General features: G+C 35.1%; 1 protein-coding gene across 2 annotated transcripts; it reads left to right on the top strand.

Moving 5' to 3' along the window:
* The first annotated feature begins 5,901 nt into the window (after nt 1–5,901).
* Nucleotides 5,902–9,405, top strand: LOC107792626 (BTB/POZ domain-containing protein At3g22104-like). Of its 2 annotated transcripts, none has more exons than XM_016614865.2 (3): nt 5,902–7,425; nt 7,514–8,626; nt 8,827–9,405. In XM_016614865.2, exons 2-3 carry the CDS (start codon nt 7,715–7,717, stop codon nt 9,271–9,273), a joined length of 1,359 nt encoding a protein of 452 aa, XP_016470351.1. In that variant the 5' UTR covers nt 5,902–7,425; nt 7,514–7,714; the 3' UTR covers nt 9,274–9,405. The 2 variants fall into 2 exon arrangements, with proteins under 2 accessions (XP_016470351.1, XP_016470350.1); XM_016614864.1 differs by having other exon boundaries at nt 5,905–6,599.
* Nucleotides 9,406–16,985: the final 7,580 nt, after the last annotated feature.

Genomic DNA, 16,985 nt, shown 5'->3' with positions numbered 1-16,985 from the left:
GCTTTAGTATTTTGTCCATAACTTTCTCTACAGATGTCCACATGATGACTACCTTACCTTTATGAAAACTAGACACGAAGGGCTATAACTTTCGATTTTAAATGATCTCAAAATTCCTTGTAGATCAAAAGATATAGGCTTCCGAAGTCGGACCAGCGGATCTGCACAACTTCCTGAAGCACGGTCGCGGACAGAATTGCACGGTCCGCGAAAGTTTGAGCACGACCGCGAAATTTTGCTATTTTCCGCGTCCCTACTTCGCCTTAGCGCCCAAAAAATGCACGGTCCGCGTCCCCGAAAGTGCCAGAATAATATTAGAGTGCCGAAATGTCCGGACTCGCTCAAAACTCATCCCGAAACTCATCCGGAACCTCCCGGACACAAATCATATATGAATTTCAATCATAAAATATGCTACGGACATGCTCGCGCATTCAAAACATTGAAAAGAGGTCGTCTTGACCCGATATTAGCCATGGCCAAACTCTCAAATTTCTTAACTTTATAAATCTCTCGACCAATGATCCAAAAATACACCCAAGCCCCTCGGGACCTCAACCAAATATACCAACATGTTCCATAACATAACACGGACCTACTCGAGGCCTTAAATCACATCAAATAACACTAAAACCATGAATCACACCTCAATTCAAGCCTAATGAACTTTGAACTTTCAATTCTATATCTTGTGCCGAAATACATCAAATCAATCCGGAATGACTTCAAATTTTGCACACAAGTCATAAATGACATAACGAAGCTATTCAAATTTTCAGAATCGGATTCCGACCTCGATATCAAAAAGTCAACTCCCGGTCAAACTTCTCAAAATTCAACTTTCGGTATTTTAAGCCTAATTCCACTACGGACCTCCAAATAATTTTCCGTACATGCTCCTAAGTCTAAAATCACTATACGAAGCTATTGAAATTATCATAATTAAATTTCGAGGTCGTTAACACATAAGTCAATATCCGATCAACTATTTCAACTTAAGCTTCCAACATAAAAATTCATTCTTCCAAGCTAACTCTGAAATACCTTAAAACCAAAACCGACAATTCACACAATTCATAATACCTCGTAGAAAGTTATTGGAGATTTTAAATAGTTGGAAGGAGCGTAAATGCTCAAAACGACCAGTCGGGTCGTTACATTTTGGTAGTTCATATGTTCGATTAAATCATTAACCATAATTTTATGCTACCCAATTAATTTCTTACACAAAAATCAAATCTCACATAAAACTCAGTTTCTTCGAAGTGCGACGATGATGCTTTTAATGTAAAACTCGAAATTTCTCCACCCAAATCATTTAGTTCCCATCAATATTTAAGTTTTTCCGTTCAAAAACATATATGAATCAGCGCACATGTGTCGATTTGGAATTCATTCTCTATTTTTCTTTCCTTAATAAATCAACTGAGAAAAGAACAATGTATGGTACATCAACATACAAATTAAAAATAAATTTCGTACGAATTTAATGCAAATTTGAATATCTACAACAACATACATAGTAAAAATAAATTCCATACAACTAATTATATATTATATAACTTATTTACAACTTATCTATAACTTTCATACATTATTTCTACCTAGTTAAATACAACTACAATATCATATAATTTAAATATAATTTTCATACAAATTTTATACAATATGTCTTTTGTATATTTTTGTATCTGATTTGTAAATATTTTGTATGTGGTGTGTGCTTCTTCCTCTCAAAAATTCTAATCAAAACTTACTCTCTTAATACAATTTTGATACATATTAATAAATTTATGTAAAAAGATAGTATCGATAACTTAAATACAAATTTTATACAACGACTCATACATTATACAACTATTTTTCAACTTGCATACAATATTTAAATAAAATAAAAATATATAACTACAACCAAATATAATTTACATACAATTATAATACAACTTTACTACAATTTCGTAAATATATTGTATGTCATGTGTTCTTTTTCTTCGAGTTTCAATCTGAAATTCAGCCAAAATCAAGTCTAATCGATATAAACTCCAAACAATATTCTTAGTTGTTTGCAACAACACCCAATCCAAACAAATAATAATTTTTGAAAACCCAAATTTGATTTCAAACCTTCAAAACTTTTTAAAGACTGTCAATGGTGGAGAGTCAAACACCTTCAAAATTTATTGATTGACAATTTCAATTTGAACACCCTGTGCAACATGAAAGGAAATTGCTAAGTCAAAACTCTCTATAGTAAAACGATTGAAAATCCATTGATGAATTCTATTAAAAATATATACAATATGAAAGGATAAAAAGTAGAGAACATCATAGGAAGAAAAATTAGGGAAAGAACAGAGAATGAGAGATAGAGAGACGGAGAGAGAGGCAGAGAGAGAGAGAGAGAATGCACAGGAGAGAGTGACGGAGATAGAGAGCGCAGGAGAGAGCGAGAACAGGTATGAGAAATAATTGATTCCTTTCAATTCCTAATTTAAAGGGATATTCATTTAAAACTAATTTGTACAGTATATAATTGGTAAATTGTATATGGCCATGTAATTAAGTTAAAACTTGATTAGGAAGGGTAATAAAGTTTCATATATAGTATAGAAAGGTTAAAATCCCTAGTATATTTTGAATCTCCTTAACACAGCCCAAAAACATAGCCGACATGCCACAATCTCTTTTAATTTTTTAACTTCTTTCGTATGAACCCCTTAGCAGAAATTCTGCCCCGCCATGGTATAAGGATATCGCCATGGTACAAGGATATATATAACTACTGTATTCATTACCTTTCCTTCTTGAATTTTTTAGCGGATATCTCGTCGGGCAATAGTGAAAACCCAAAAGAATATAATAATAAAGAGAAAAAAAAAAGCGCAATAGTTATTCACGTGATTCCTGTTTTCCCCCGTTTACCTGCTGTTTTACAGGATAAGGTTGCTTTTTAACAAACTCCTTCATACGAAAACATGGCAGTCTCAGAATTGCAACGTTTGGGCCTATTTACAATGTCCTCTAGTCCTCACCGTTGGATGAGGGACAAGATTTAGCTACAAACAGTTTCTCAAACGAACCGTGCCAGAATAGCCGTGAAGTGACAGATATTTACATAAGAAACAACTTATACTGATCGTCAAAAAAAACCTTTAAACTGTAATAGTATTAGAATGTGGATAATGAAGACAATCGACAAGTCTATAGTAAATTAAAAGGAATATTAGACTGGCAATAAACTTATATGCAATCATATCAAACTTGGATATAAGGTCGTCATTGCACTTTTCTTGAGTAAGAAGGAGTTCAGTTTTTTTTTTTTTTTAAATGTATAGTAAATCACACAGATCTTTAATGACAAAGGCAATTATAGAAATAAGAGATATATAAATTCAGTGATAAATGCTAGAAGCAATCAGTGAAAAAGGAGCAAAAGATAATGACTTAATTTAGCTTACGGAGACGCCATATACGGTGACGGCGAGGGAAATTAATAAAATCGGAAGAAAGACATTTTTCACATCGACTTGTACGGTTTTATTACCTATTTATCATGTTGGGTATCGACGGTCAAACGAATATTTTCCAACAAAAAATTCCGCTAAAGTTACATGAGATAATTGACAAGTGCAATAATTTAACTTAGAGTCAATTGGTTGGTTGCATAAAGAAATATAGTTACATATATATGTACGATTTAATTTTGAATATCTAATACACGTTTCATTTGCAGCATAAATCTTGCATCATTGATGTAATCTCTGCATAACTGTCCAATATAAAACTTTACATAGCTAATAATCATCATTACCATCATTGCAAACGAGAATGGTAATTTTGGTACAGGGTGTGGTGTACTTGAGGTCTTCCAATATAAAACTTTCCATAACTAATATATAATCTTTTCTTTTGCCTATTACTCCTCCTCATCATCATTCATTATCTAAATTGAGAATGGTAATTTTGATACAAGCGTGGTGTACTTGAATATTATATTTAAAATAACAATGGTAATACTATATATTTTGATATATGTGCGATGTACTTGAGGGTCAACAGGTTTAGAACAATACTCACTCTCATTTCAAGTGTATGAAACTCATTTCTTGCTAGTTTAAAAGTAAATGTACTGTAACAGTTTTTACTTTACTCAATAACCTTCAGAAAATTATTTGATTATCATAAAAGAACAGGGGAGTTAAGTTCCAAACCCAAGAGTAAAACGAATATTAGACTAAAACGAAAACGAAATCAAATAATTGTTTACAAACTTAGCCTTATGTTTACCCTTACATGTTAAGTTCCAAACCCAAGAGAAAATTATTTGATATCATAAAAGAACAGGGGAGTTAAGTTCCAAACCCAATAGATGTTTACCCTTATGCTTTCTCTAACAAAACTAAAACGAAACATAATACTCCTACTTTTATATAATATGGATAGAATACCCCATCCTTACAGAGTATGTAAGCCTCGAGAACGGTGTCACATTTGGCAGGGAGCGCTTTATACAATGTAAAACTTTTTGACACAAATCTAAATTTGCCAAACCCTTAACCGAACACTAGTAGAAACCAAAAAAAAGACATGGATGAAGTAGGGAGCAAATCCAGATTGAAACATATGAAAATCTGGTGGAAATTAAGTGTTGCTGTACTTCAATATGAGGAACAAGCACAAATAAAGTTCAATTTGACAAGCAGTTTAAAGTAAGATCTCTAGTAAAACTGTGTACAAGTTGACATATACTGCATATTCAAAGCACAATAACATGGCATGTCGAGATTCCAAACAAGTACTGCTAAAGGTCTAAAAATCGAATTTCAACTTTAAAGCTTACTTGGAAGTCTCAATGCAAAAGCATCTCCAAGTACTGAGAAAGGGAAACAAAAAGAAAAATAAAGTGATAAAAGATGAAATAATTTTCTGAACCAATCAAGTAGAAATCATTAACCTTTTGGTAACTTTGTATTGAAGAGGTTACGGAAATACATCAACAACATGTTATCCTTGCTTAATTGACTTGCTTCAAAATTCACCTAAAAAATAGTTCTAAGCCGAGGGTATATTGGAAATAGCTCCTGTGTCTTCACAAGATAGGAGTAAGGTTTGCGCATCTAGTTTGTTAGAGAAAACAACTTACTAAATCAAGTTCAAGATAGATGTTTCCACGTAAAGAGTTGCAAAGCAACGAACGTCAATAGTTTTCTTTTTCTTTCGACATGCATGTCTCCGTCTTATGCTTTTAGATGGTGCTAATAAAATTAAAAAAACAAAAAACAAAAGCGTTTTTCAAATAAGTTGAGGTTATTTGGTTCAATAACTAAAAACTGATTTTGAAACCTATAAAAGGAGAAATAGTACAATTTAGAGCTATTATTGAAGATGGTATCTGGAAGCCAACAAGGTCATTATTAAACATATTTTTGACAAATGAAGATCATAAATATGAAGAATTTTTGTTAATTTGAGAAGATGCACTCATATAAATTGAGTTTCTTATCCTGGCATATTCAAGCCATGTACCATATGAAAAAATTTGGAGAAATTTATTTAGTTTCACCGATGTATATAAAAAAAAATACAATTTAAAAAAGTTCACAGTAATCTCAAATCCATTTAATGTATTTCTATCATTTCCTTTCTTATCTTTTTCTTTAAAACAAAATTCTTGTTGATCTTGAAAACCTAAATTGTTCTTTTCCACAACCAGAAGAAAAGCAAAAGGTTTCCTCATGCTCAAAACTGAAAATAAGCAAAAGATAACGAAAGCAAATAAAGAATCCCAGAAAAAGGTCCTTTGCAGTGGCAAATAGGTCATTATCCCTTATTTAAATATAACAACGTCAACTTGTATTATACGGCAGAGAGAGATTAATTAATAGAGTAAACCCGCGAGGAGGGGGGGGGGTGACTGATCAGGAAAGAAACTTACTGCCAAGAAAATGGCATAAAAGAGTTCATGAGAGTTGAGAGACACAAAAAAATAAAAAACCAGCAGAAACATACATACATTTAATATAATATAATGTTTTATATATAGTATAAAGCTTACGTTCCAAGTCTAAAGGGTCTTCACTTAGCCAGAAGTTGCATATGCTTATGTAAAAATTGACTCATATTTTGACAGGAATGTCAGATACAGTTTAGTGGGCACTCAACAACTCTGTTTGTCTTAGCATACAAGCATTTCCCTTATTCACTGAAGTTCTGATTTTCTATTTGTTTTATCCTCATATTATATACATTATATATCTGTACCCCTTCTTTCTTTTGCTTCACCTATACTCTTGTCTCTCTAAGTTATATGCTTTCAGTTTTGCTTTTGAACCAATTGACTAAGCATTTTTTTGTAATACCAAGAACTGAACTTTTTCTATTTGTCTTCATGCTTATTATAGAATAAGTTGTTGTTTTCTTCTAAAATCTATGTGGGTATTTTCCAAGATCAGTTCTTTACGAGTTTTTAAAGTTGTTTTGTTGAGTAAATTCCAAAAGGGACTCTTAATTTGAGGTGTTTTCTTTATTTGGCTTTAATGGATGTTTCTTGTGATCTTGAAGTGGATGTCAATGGTGAAGAAATCTTTATTGTTGATAAGGTAAATTTTCTTTCTTTTATTTTAGCTTTCTGGTTCTTCTCGTTTGTCTTTGTAAAATAAGAACAAGCTTTGCATTTGCTCTCCCTTTTTTTTTTTTTTTTGTTTCTTTGTCCAAATTGTTATCTTCTCAATTATGTTATTCTGTTTTTTAGTTCTAATTCTCAGTTCTTGCCTTGTTTTCTCTATTTTCTCCACACAAAAAATTCTGTGTGCAAAATTGTAAACCCCCCCATGGCCCCATAACTGGTGTTGTGTTTGACTTGGCTTCATTTCTATCCATTTTCTGCTATTGTTAAGTTCAGAGATAGATTCTTCTTCATGTTTATTTGTTGTCTTTTAACTCTTTCTACATTATTGTCTTTAATTTTTCCTAATCATGTTTAACCAAAAATTAAATTCTGTACCTATATTACTGATAAGTGGGGCTAAGTTTGTATTACTCCAACTTACTTCTTTTTCTCCAATGTGACTTGTAAGCTCACCGCCCTTTGTTTTTGTATGTTTCCTCTCATTTATTATTGATATATTATGGGGTTTAAATGTTCTTGCCCCTTTTAAATTTGGTTCTTTCACATCTTTTTAGAGTGTGACCAAAAAGGTTGCTCTCATTTCCACTCATTACTGTGCTTTCCCTACTTTGGCTGGTACATCACAGACTTTTTTCTTCAATTCCCCTCCCAAATTTAATTCAGTATAACGACCTGTCATCATTCTTTTTGGAAATTCTTTAGATTATTCCATTAAATTTCTGCTTTTGTGTGGTTTAATTTAATGCCCTTGATAAGGTTCTTATATCCTGAAATTAGAAAGTGATTGCTGTTACAAGGTAAGATAAGTCTCTAATATGGTCCCTAAATACCTATTATACATTCTTGTTTTGTTATCTGATTGTGTTTTGTTATAAATTTGTGCAGAATGTTATATGTTCTTATTCAGGAAGAATAAATAAATTGTTTGGGAAAAGGAAACGAGGGACGAAATATTTAAAGGTGATATTTCATGATTTCCCTGGTGGAGCTGAGAGCTTTGAGCTCATTACAAGATTCTGTTACAACAAAGGGAAGATTGAGATAAACCACATTAATGTTTCAACTCTATATTGTGCTGCCTGTTATATGGAAATGGAGAAATCTGTATCCGGAAACCAAAATCTATTCGAGCTAACTGAGAATTTGCTTGCGGATATTAGGTATTGGACTTGGTCTGAACTTCTTGATGCCCTAAAACAATGTCAAAATTTGATACCTGTGGCAAGTTCTTCAGGTGTAATTGATAAGTACCTCGATTCTCTTATCGGGAGAGTTGCATCTTCCTGTGAAACCAGTCCTTGTCCGTCGACTTCTTCTGCTGACAGTTCTGGATTTCGGTTGTCTTGTGATTCAAAAAGTACAGAGAGCTTTAAAAATAGCACATTTCGGGCTACATGGTGGTTTGAGGATCTAGCTGCTTTCGAGCCCTTTTTGATCGATATTTTGGTAAAGCAAATGGTATCCAGAAATCTTGATCATGGTATTCTTAGTAAGTTCCTGTTCTATTACCAAAAATCAAGATTTGCATCGGCCAAAACGATGGATGAGAAATGCAAGACGATGGAGACAGTTATCGAGATGCTTTATTTGCTAGATTTGAGCTGCATTTCCTTCAAAACCTTATTTGGAATGCTTCGAATTACTCTGAATTTGAAGATAAGCAAGTGCTCGAGGAACAAGTTAGAGAGCATGATTGGTTCCCTGTTGGATCAAGCGACTTTGGATAACCTGCTGCTCCCTTCACCGGTTGGATCAAGTTATTTATATGATGTGAATTTAGTTCTCAGGTTGTTGAAATCATTTATTAGCAAAGGGGCATGTTGTGTTCCGTTAACTCGATTGAGGAAAGTTGCTAGCTTGATCGACTTGTACATAGTAGAAGTCGCTCCTGATCCATGTCTAAAACCTTCCAAGTTCCTTGCCCTGGTCAAATCGCTGCCTGAATCTGCTAGGGACTCATATGATGCAATCTACCACGCCACAGTTATGTATTTTGAGGTATGCTTAAAGAACAATAGTTAAACTGCAGTATGGTCTTCAACTTTTTACTTGCTTCTTTGTATTATGATGCTTATTTAAACTGATACAAACACATATATTCACTATTAGTTCATGTTCAAGAATGTGGCGAATTGCTTAGGCATTGTTCCTAAATTTAGCTAGTTGGTCTAACGTTGATAATCAACGAAAAATTGCAGGTACATTCGGGGTTATGTGAAGAGGAAAAGATGAAAATATGTAGTGGACTGAACTATGAGAAGTTGTCATCAGAGGCTTGTAACCACTTAGCTCAGAACAAGAAATTCCCTTCAAAATCTGCTGGACAAGCTCTCATTACTCAGCAAGTGAAGCTCAAAAGCTTACTTCAAGAAACCAATCAAGCCAGTCCTTACGTCGATTCACATTGTAGTTTCGCGGAAGCAGAAAATACGGGTAAGGAAGATCAGCAGATCGTCCTATACGCAGGAAAGCTGGATCTTTCGACTGAGAATGAGAAACTTAAAGTACATTTACAAGGTATGCAATGTAGAGTGCTAGAATTGGAAAAAGTTTGCAGGAAAATGCAAAATCAGATGGCAAAGATGTTGAAATCAAGAGTATCAAGCCATAACAATGCAAGATCTTTACCTAGGCTATGTTCTTGATTGAGATAATAAATCCAATCATTCTTATTTTACTTTTATTAATATTATTATTACTTCTTTTTTGAATGTGTATGTAAATAGCAAGTGAAAATATTAGTGCTTTGTTTGAATAGCAAGAGTACTTTTACCCCACCACTTACTTTTTCTGGCTGTCAATAGTAAGGGTGATTGGGACTAATCCATTGTTTTACAGAGTATAAAATTTTGGCTGTATATAAACAGAAACTGGAAAAAAACAGTATGGTAGACATGCAGAAACTGTTTGAGCATATAGGAATAAAAAGGAAGAACAATTGAAAAGCTGAATTATTATTTTGGCAGAAAAAGAACTGATCATTCCCTGATATTTGTGCAAGAAGGGATGATAAGGTAAAGTCACTTTCTATATCATTCTCATATTGAGACAATGGCATGATACTAGTTGGGAAATTGTCAGCAAGAAGTAAAGAGAATCTCCTAAAGCTGAGAAGTTTCAATCAAAGATCTGAATTGTCCATTGATATTCTTCCCACATTGCAACCCCACTGCGTCTTGTGGAGGACACAGTGAGGCAAGTAAATATGAAAAAAGGGAAAAGAAAATAAAAATTAAAAAAAAAAAAAGCAATACTTTTGTCAACAGATTGTGAAAAGTAAATCGTAGATCTTTGTCTGATAGTATAGTTGATGTATATCTTTGGTGAGTGCACTGTCTTTTCAACATACACATCTTGGCAACTTGCTCACTCGGACGCTCAAGAAATTTGTTGGACAGGCTGATTCATATTCTTACAAATTACAACCAAGACGGTTTTCTATTCGTGAAGCTGAAGCAATTTGTTTAGCCTTACAACCGTCCCAAGGTATCGCTTTTAATACATCAGTGGGACAGGCTCAGACACATACATATATCATAAATCTTGACTGAATGTGACATTAGGTCTATAAGTAAGTCATATTGATCGGCAAGACGCAGCTGAATTGATCAGCTCATCAATAATTACCCGGATTGCACCTTGTTGCCTCCAAGTTTTTGACCGTCTAAATATTATAAATTGAATGTACAATCCAAAACTTTACAGTGGTAATGAATGAAGAGTAGCCCGATGCACTAAGCTCCTGCTATGCGCGGGATTCAGGAAAGGGCCGGACCACAAGGGTCTATTGTACGCAGTCTTACCCTATATTTTTGCAAAAGGTTGTTTCGAGGGATTGAACCCGTGACCTCTTGGTCACATGTAGGGGTGGCAAAAGGGCGGGTCGGGTCGGATATGGGACGGGTCAAAAACGGATAATTTAAAAAAAAAAAAAAAGGGTAAATTATTCGATCTGACTCATATTTAATACGGATAAAAAACGGGTTAACCGGCGGATAATATGGGTAACCATATTATCCATGGCTTTACGAATATGATCACTTCCTAGTCTTCCAAACTTGAGGAACCCCCAATTTCAGGTTTTGCAAATGTAAAAGTTTCTAAATAGATAATATAATTCTTATCTATATTTGACTCGTTCTTAAAAAGTTTATTATTCAATCAGTTTTTTAATGGATAATATGGGTGGTTAATTGTTTTAGTTTAATCATTTTGATACCCTATTCATATGACAATAATTTTACCAGTGATAATGCTCTCCTTCATACAGTGGTAATGAATGCTGTAGTTAATAATTTTGTAACTCTCTTATTTGTTTACATCTTTATACCGGTTAAGAGATACGCTATTATTTATAACTCAACACATGTCCAGGAACTTAGAATCTTACAGGTACGTAGTTACAATGAAGTCAACTTGGTAGTTGACATGCAGAATATTAAAGGAACAATATTGTTAATAATTGGCATAGGTGAAACCATATAAAATCTCTGTTAATATATTTATGAAGCAGATAAGACGAGTAACTTAGGGAATACATAGGGTTGTGTGAAACGTAGCTTGACCAATTGAGGCGAATATTCTTACCGATAATTGTAATTTCATAAAACATTATTCCCTACAGAACCGACCAACAGGGCTAGGCGTCAAAAAGCCGTTACTAACCAGTAGCCAAACTGTCCTTAAACCTCTTTTTAAATGACTTACCTCGGGAGATGGGCCTCACATCTAATTTAGAATCCGTTTAGATTAGCTTATTTTAAGTGTTTTTAAGTCAAAAAAACGTTTAAGTTATTTTGTAGTGTTTGGATAGAATAAAAAAATGCTTTAAAACATTTGTTTTTAAGCTAAAATGACAAAACAAGCCAAAAGCGAAAAATCAAAAACTTGAATTCTAAGTTATGACTTAAAAACTATTTTGGCTTAAAAGTCTTTCAAAATAAGCCGTTCCAAACAGGCTCTTAATCTAGAAAAAAAAACTTAATCACCTCAATGCATTATTTTAAAATTTTGATCCCCACTTACACGTTTCAATCTTTTTGAAGTAATTTTTTTTGTTGTTTAAACAGAGAAATATTAACAATAGACATGCAATGTATGAGATGAAAATTTTGGTGTACGAATATAATAAGAACCTTTCACAGTTTCTTGTGCAACTTTTGTAATCTCATTCTGTACTTATTTCACGAGAAAAAACTGCAGTAAAAGAATTAGTAAATTCACGGCTCAATACAATATTGTAATTAAGGCCTGATAAGATATGTATCATTTGTTTTAATGATTTGACAAACTTCAAGAGAGAATTAGATAAGAAACCTGAAACAATTAGTTCCTTTGCGTTAAGAGTAACTAGTCAGATGTATGGTCAACTCTCAATGAAATCAGTTAAGGGAACAGCAGAGGGAACATATAGAGATCAGTTCATCCGGTCACAGTACAGTTCAACCACTTACATCTATTAAAGTCGTTGCACTGCACACGCAACAGTGCAGGAGTCACTTTATGGAGCATGCCTTGTACCGAATATTTGCTTATATCATCCCAATTATCTCACACACATATTATCAACATAAAGGTAAGGGATTTTATTTCCTAACACTTGCAAAACCTAAAATTGATTTTCTCTCTCAAGTGCTAGCCACCATCTCTCTCAAGAACAAAGCAGCTGCAACCTCAAGGACCAGATCCAAAGATTGAAGATATCTTAAGTCCTTAGGTATGTTGAGTCTTTGTTATTTGTTCTTCATTTGTAATCCTACACTACTTTCAAGAAGTGTCTTTGTAGGACAAATTTAAACCACTGTTTGGTTTAGTTTCTTGACTAGAGTTAATCAAGATTTGTTGCTTTGTAATAGAGTTATTACAAAGAGGCTTGAAATATAGTTATTGCAAGTAGGTGGAGGATTAAGAGTTTAATTCATATGTTACAATAGGTTGTAATCTAAAGTTGCTCGGTTAGTAAAATTAAAATCCTACGAGTGTAGGTCGTGGTTTTTAATCCCGTGAGCTGGAAGTTTTTCACATAAAATATTATTGTGTTATTTACTTACTACTGTGTGTGTGAGTTCTATGGGAACTGATAGAGAACCAGGTTCTCTATATAGTATGGTGGACTCTTAGTTTGCATCAATTGGTATCAGAGCGGGTTCTTTCTATAAGACTAATACCTAGAAAGGATCTATATGGCTGCTCCACCAAATTTTGAAGAAGGTCAATCAACCTACAGACCGCCAAGATTTCAGAAAATGGTTCGTAGAAATGGAGGTATACCCAAGAAGGGCAACTCTTGTAGAAACACTAAAGGATACGATTGCTGTCACAAGTGCGAAAAGCCAGTGTATTTCATCAAAGATTGTCCTCTTCACAAGAAGGACCATTACAAACACAATGTTGACAAGATGGTTAAGAGGAACCCTATCCCCGATAGAAAGTTCAAGAGAAGAGATGTCGCTGATAATATTGTAAAGCAAGCTCTGGCTGCCTGGGAAGATTCTCTAGTGAATCTGAGGGTGATGCTGAACAGGCAGAAACCTCCATGATGACTGTTGAAAGCAAAGCTGCAAAATATGATTTCATATGTGCATTGATGGTAAAATCTGATGAGGATGAAGAAGATGATGACAATGAAGTAAGCTTTCTGGACGTTCAAAGAAATTTGAAATCTTATTCTACAAAGAAGCTGGTATCTTTGGCTAATATTTTAATTGATGCTTACCATAACCTCATTAGTGATAAAAATATTTTAACCGAGTTAGAATAAGAGAGAGATGATCTGGTGGTTGTAGTTGTAGATTTGAAAGAAATAATGGAGGAAACAAAGAAATAAAATATCCTCTTAAAACTTCAATGGAAAAATGCATGAACTCCTGTAAAGGAAAGGAAGTGGCAAGCGAGGCACACCTTAAGCTTGAAAATGAACTTAGAAATATAAAATTAAGTCTTGCTGCTGAACTTGAAAAGAATAAACAATTCAGGAAAATTTAAACAAGGTTAAAAATGGTCTAGATAAATCTCTGAAGTGGACCTCGTCCTCTGATACAATCACTTCTATGTATAGAAGTAATGGAGGAAACATGCAAGGAATCAGGTTCCACAGGTTCGACAAGAAGAAAGCCCCTCTAACCCACATAAAAAGTAAGTTATTATGCCTGATAACTGGCTTTGTACTCACTGTGGTAAGTCTGGTCATTACAAAGATTCATGTAAAGCAAAGTTTCAGTCCCAACAGAAAAATAAAGTTTTTGTCAAAAACGTTTCTACTACTAAGGAACCTGATTCTCTGAAAAAGAAATGTGTGATGCCTGCATGGACAAAAAGAAATTTGATTCACCTTATTCCTCATTACAAGGGACCCAAACTTATTTGGGTTCCTAAGACTAATCTCGAATTCCCTTGTGCAGGCAGTAGTGAATGGAAGCAGTCAAAAATAGTACATGCATAGTGGCTGCTCTAAACACATGACTGGAAGAATGGATGATTTCTTTTCACTTAAGGCCCTGCAAGGTGGGAGTGTATCCTTTGAAAATGAGAAAAAAGGAATACGTTCTGGGAATTGGAAATATTGGGAACACTCTCTCACTCAATTAAGAATGTGTATTATATGAATGGCTTGAAGTATAGCCTGCTGAGTTTCTCTCAAATCTGCGACAAAGGAAACAAAGTGGAGTTCCTGCCAAAGTCTTACATTGTCACCAATCTTATAACTAGTGAAGTGGTTCTAATTGCAAAAGGTTCAAAAATATTTATGTTGCAGATTTTGAATCTCTGATGGTGGTGATCTTACATGTTTGAGTACCGCTGATGATAATATTGAACTATGGCATAGAAGATTGGGACATGCAAGCTTCACTATAGAGTACAAGCTGATCAAGAAGGACCTGATTCGTGGGTTACCGAAGTCAAAGTTCAAAAATCACAAGGTGTGTGATTCATGTGTGAAAAGGAAGTAAGTCAAGTCCTCTTCGAGCCAAAGAAGGAAGTGAGCACCTCAAGGCCACTAGATCTTCTTCATATGGATTTGTGTGGACCTATGAGGATGCCTGATAGAGAAGAAAAAAAGTACATCTTTGTTATTGTTGATGACTATTCAAGAATCACATGATAAGTATGATCAAGATGGAGATTATTCAAAGGTCCCTAGAGAGGTTATTGATATGGAAAATGAGAAGGCTGCTCTAATGAGTCAAGTCAAGGAATCCAATGAAGAAAATGCAGCAGAACTTTCAGTTGATTTGGAGGAACCTGGTCCTTCCATCATAGCAACTGAAGCTTACAATAGAGTTGTTGATACTGTGTCAAGCACTCCTGATGCAGATCAAAGAAGTTATTTTCACACTTTCATAGATGGCAATGATGGGTCTCACATGGCGGAACCTGGTCCCTCACATCCTAAAACCCATGCGTCTAACTGGAAGCACAAATGCTCACATCCTTTCCAAAACGTAATCACTCCTCTGGATTCAAGGATTCAGATTAGATCCAAGGCAAGAAACATGTTTGCTTTCTCAACTTTATTGTCTCAAATTGAGTAAAAAAAATATCAAGAAAGCATTGAAAGATGCTGACTGGATTGCTTCCATGCAAGAAGATCTCCATCAATTTGAGAGGAACAACGCGTGGCACCTGGTTCTTCGACCCTCAGATAGAGCTATTATTGGAACTAGGTAGGTATTTAGAAACAAGCTTGATAAATTTGGCAAGTGGAAGGTGACACTAGTTATTTGAAGATAGTGGGGTAGAATTTGGGATTGAGAGCCTGTGCTCGAGGATATTCTTGGGGTACGTGCTGAAGGGCTCTCAACTGTGGAAGGAGCATGTTCCCCAGGTTTTAGGAAGCCTATTCTCAAGCCTCAAGTTGTTCAACAAGGGGAACGAGTGCATAAGAAGGCATTGCTACCAAGAGCTGAAAGGCAATCAATTACCTCTATAGCGTACCTGGTTCTTTTGGAGGCACTAGACAGCTACACTGCCATCAATCTGCCTGGGATTTTGGTTAAACACATGAAGAAAGTGGCAGACTTCGAGGATGAAAATCATGGGTTGCCATATATGTTCCTGCTCACAAAAGTCTTTGAACAATTTGAGGTCCCCTTGGGGAGAGAGCAGTTGTGGGAACTCGTAAACAAATATTTTCAATGAACACCTTGGAGGAATATAAATATGTTGACAAAAAGAGGGGAATAGGCAGCAGTTCCACAATTTCTCAGCTTATTGATGCCCAAAGTGCTGCAAACGAGGAAATTGGGCAATTGAAGGTGCAAAATGTTATTCTTGAGTCTAAGCTCAATCAGGCCAGCAAGGAACCTGGTTCCCGCAATGCTTAAGGAAAAGATATTGCCCGCCTAAAAACTGTAAATGTGGAGTTGAGTAACTAAGTGGAGAACCTGAAAGAGCAGTTGATCAACAATCAAAGGGATGTTATTGCTTGCATGGACAACCTCCTCAAAGCCCTTGCTTCCTAGTCCTTCCATTCTCCATCCAATGTCTGATAAGTGGGGATTTTGATTACTTATTAGTGCCTTTTTAGCTTTTTTTTAAGTCTAAAAGCGTTTAAGTGTGTTCCCAAAACTGATGAAATATGCATAATTTGCAGGAATGTTGGATGTCGGACTCGCGAAATGAAATCCGACTCAAAAAGGAGTAATCAAAACACAAAAAAACAAAAGGCACAATAGCTTGCAAAAGTGCGGACCGTAGAATTCCATCTGCGGCCGCAAACAATAAAGTAAATCCCAATAGGGTTTCCTAGCAAACTGCGGACCGCACAGGAATTGTGCGGCCGCAAATGAAGAACTGGAGATGAACTTCATACGGTGTGCAAATTTCCAAAGTCCAAGTTCCTCAAGAATACGGACCGCACAAGAATTGTGCGGCAATAGAAGGAGTGCCTTGCGGCCGCAAAAGTAAAGATGCGGACCGTAGAAGACCAGGTTGCGGCCGCAGTGATAAATCGGCGGACCGCAGAAATAATGCCTCACGGCCGCAGTGGAGAATTGTGCGGCTGTATAATCCCATATCCTGCAAAGATGAAGACTTTTGCGGACCGCACATGGAATTGTGCGGCCGCAGAACCTCCCGAAGAGTATTTTTGTTCGAAATTTTCAGCCTTGTATAAATAGACGAGTTTCACAAAATTAGTTAACTTTTGATATAAGCAAGTCCTGTAGCCGTTTTTCTTTGCTTCTTTTACTAGTTTTCTATATTTTGGGATATTTTAACATAGATTTTATCATTTTGACTTTCCAATATGAGTTTAATTAGTATTTCTTCTTCTATTTCTTCACTTTCAAGCATGAGTAGCTAGATTTTTACTAGGGTTGTGTCCCAACCCTAGTGTGTAAACCTTATGGGTATCTAA

The sequence above is a fragment of the Nicotiana tabacum genome, chromosome 2 (genome assembly GCF_000715075.1).
Source record: "Nicotiana tabacum cultivar K326 chromosome 2, ASM71507v2, whole genome shotgun sequence".
In the NCBI taxonomy this organism is placed as follows: Eukaryota; Viridiplantae; Streptophyta; class Magnoliopsida; order Solanales; family Solanaceae; genus Nicotiana; species Nicotiana tabacum.
This window is presented reverse-complemented; position numbering and strand designations above follow the sequence as displayed.

What these genes read in the sequence shown, in the direction of transcription:
- LOC107792626 (XM_016614864.1), top strand. Translation starts at nt 6,537, where the DNA reads ATGGATGTTTCTTGTGATCTTGAAGTGGATGTCAATGGTGAAGAAATC. An exon ending in AAATCTTTATTGTTGATAAG is followed by an intron (nt 6,600 to 7,513) that starts GTAAATTTTCTT and finishes AAATTTGTGCAG; the next exon opens with AATGTTATATGTTCTTATTC. An exon ending in CCACAGTTATGTATTTTGAG is followed by an intron (nt 8,627 to 8,826) that starts GTATGCTTAAAG and finishes GAAAAATTGCAG; the next exon opens with GTACATTCGGGGTTATGTGA.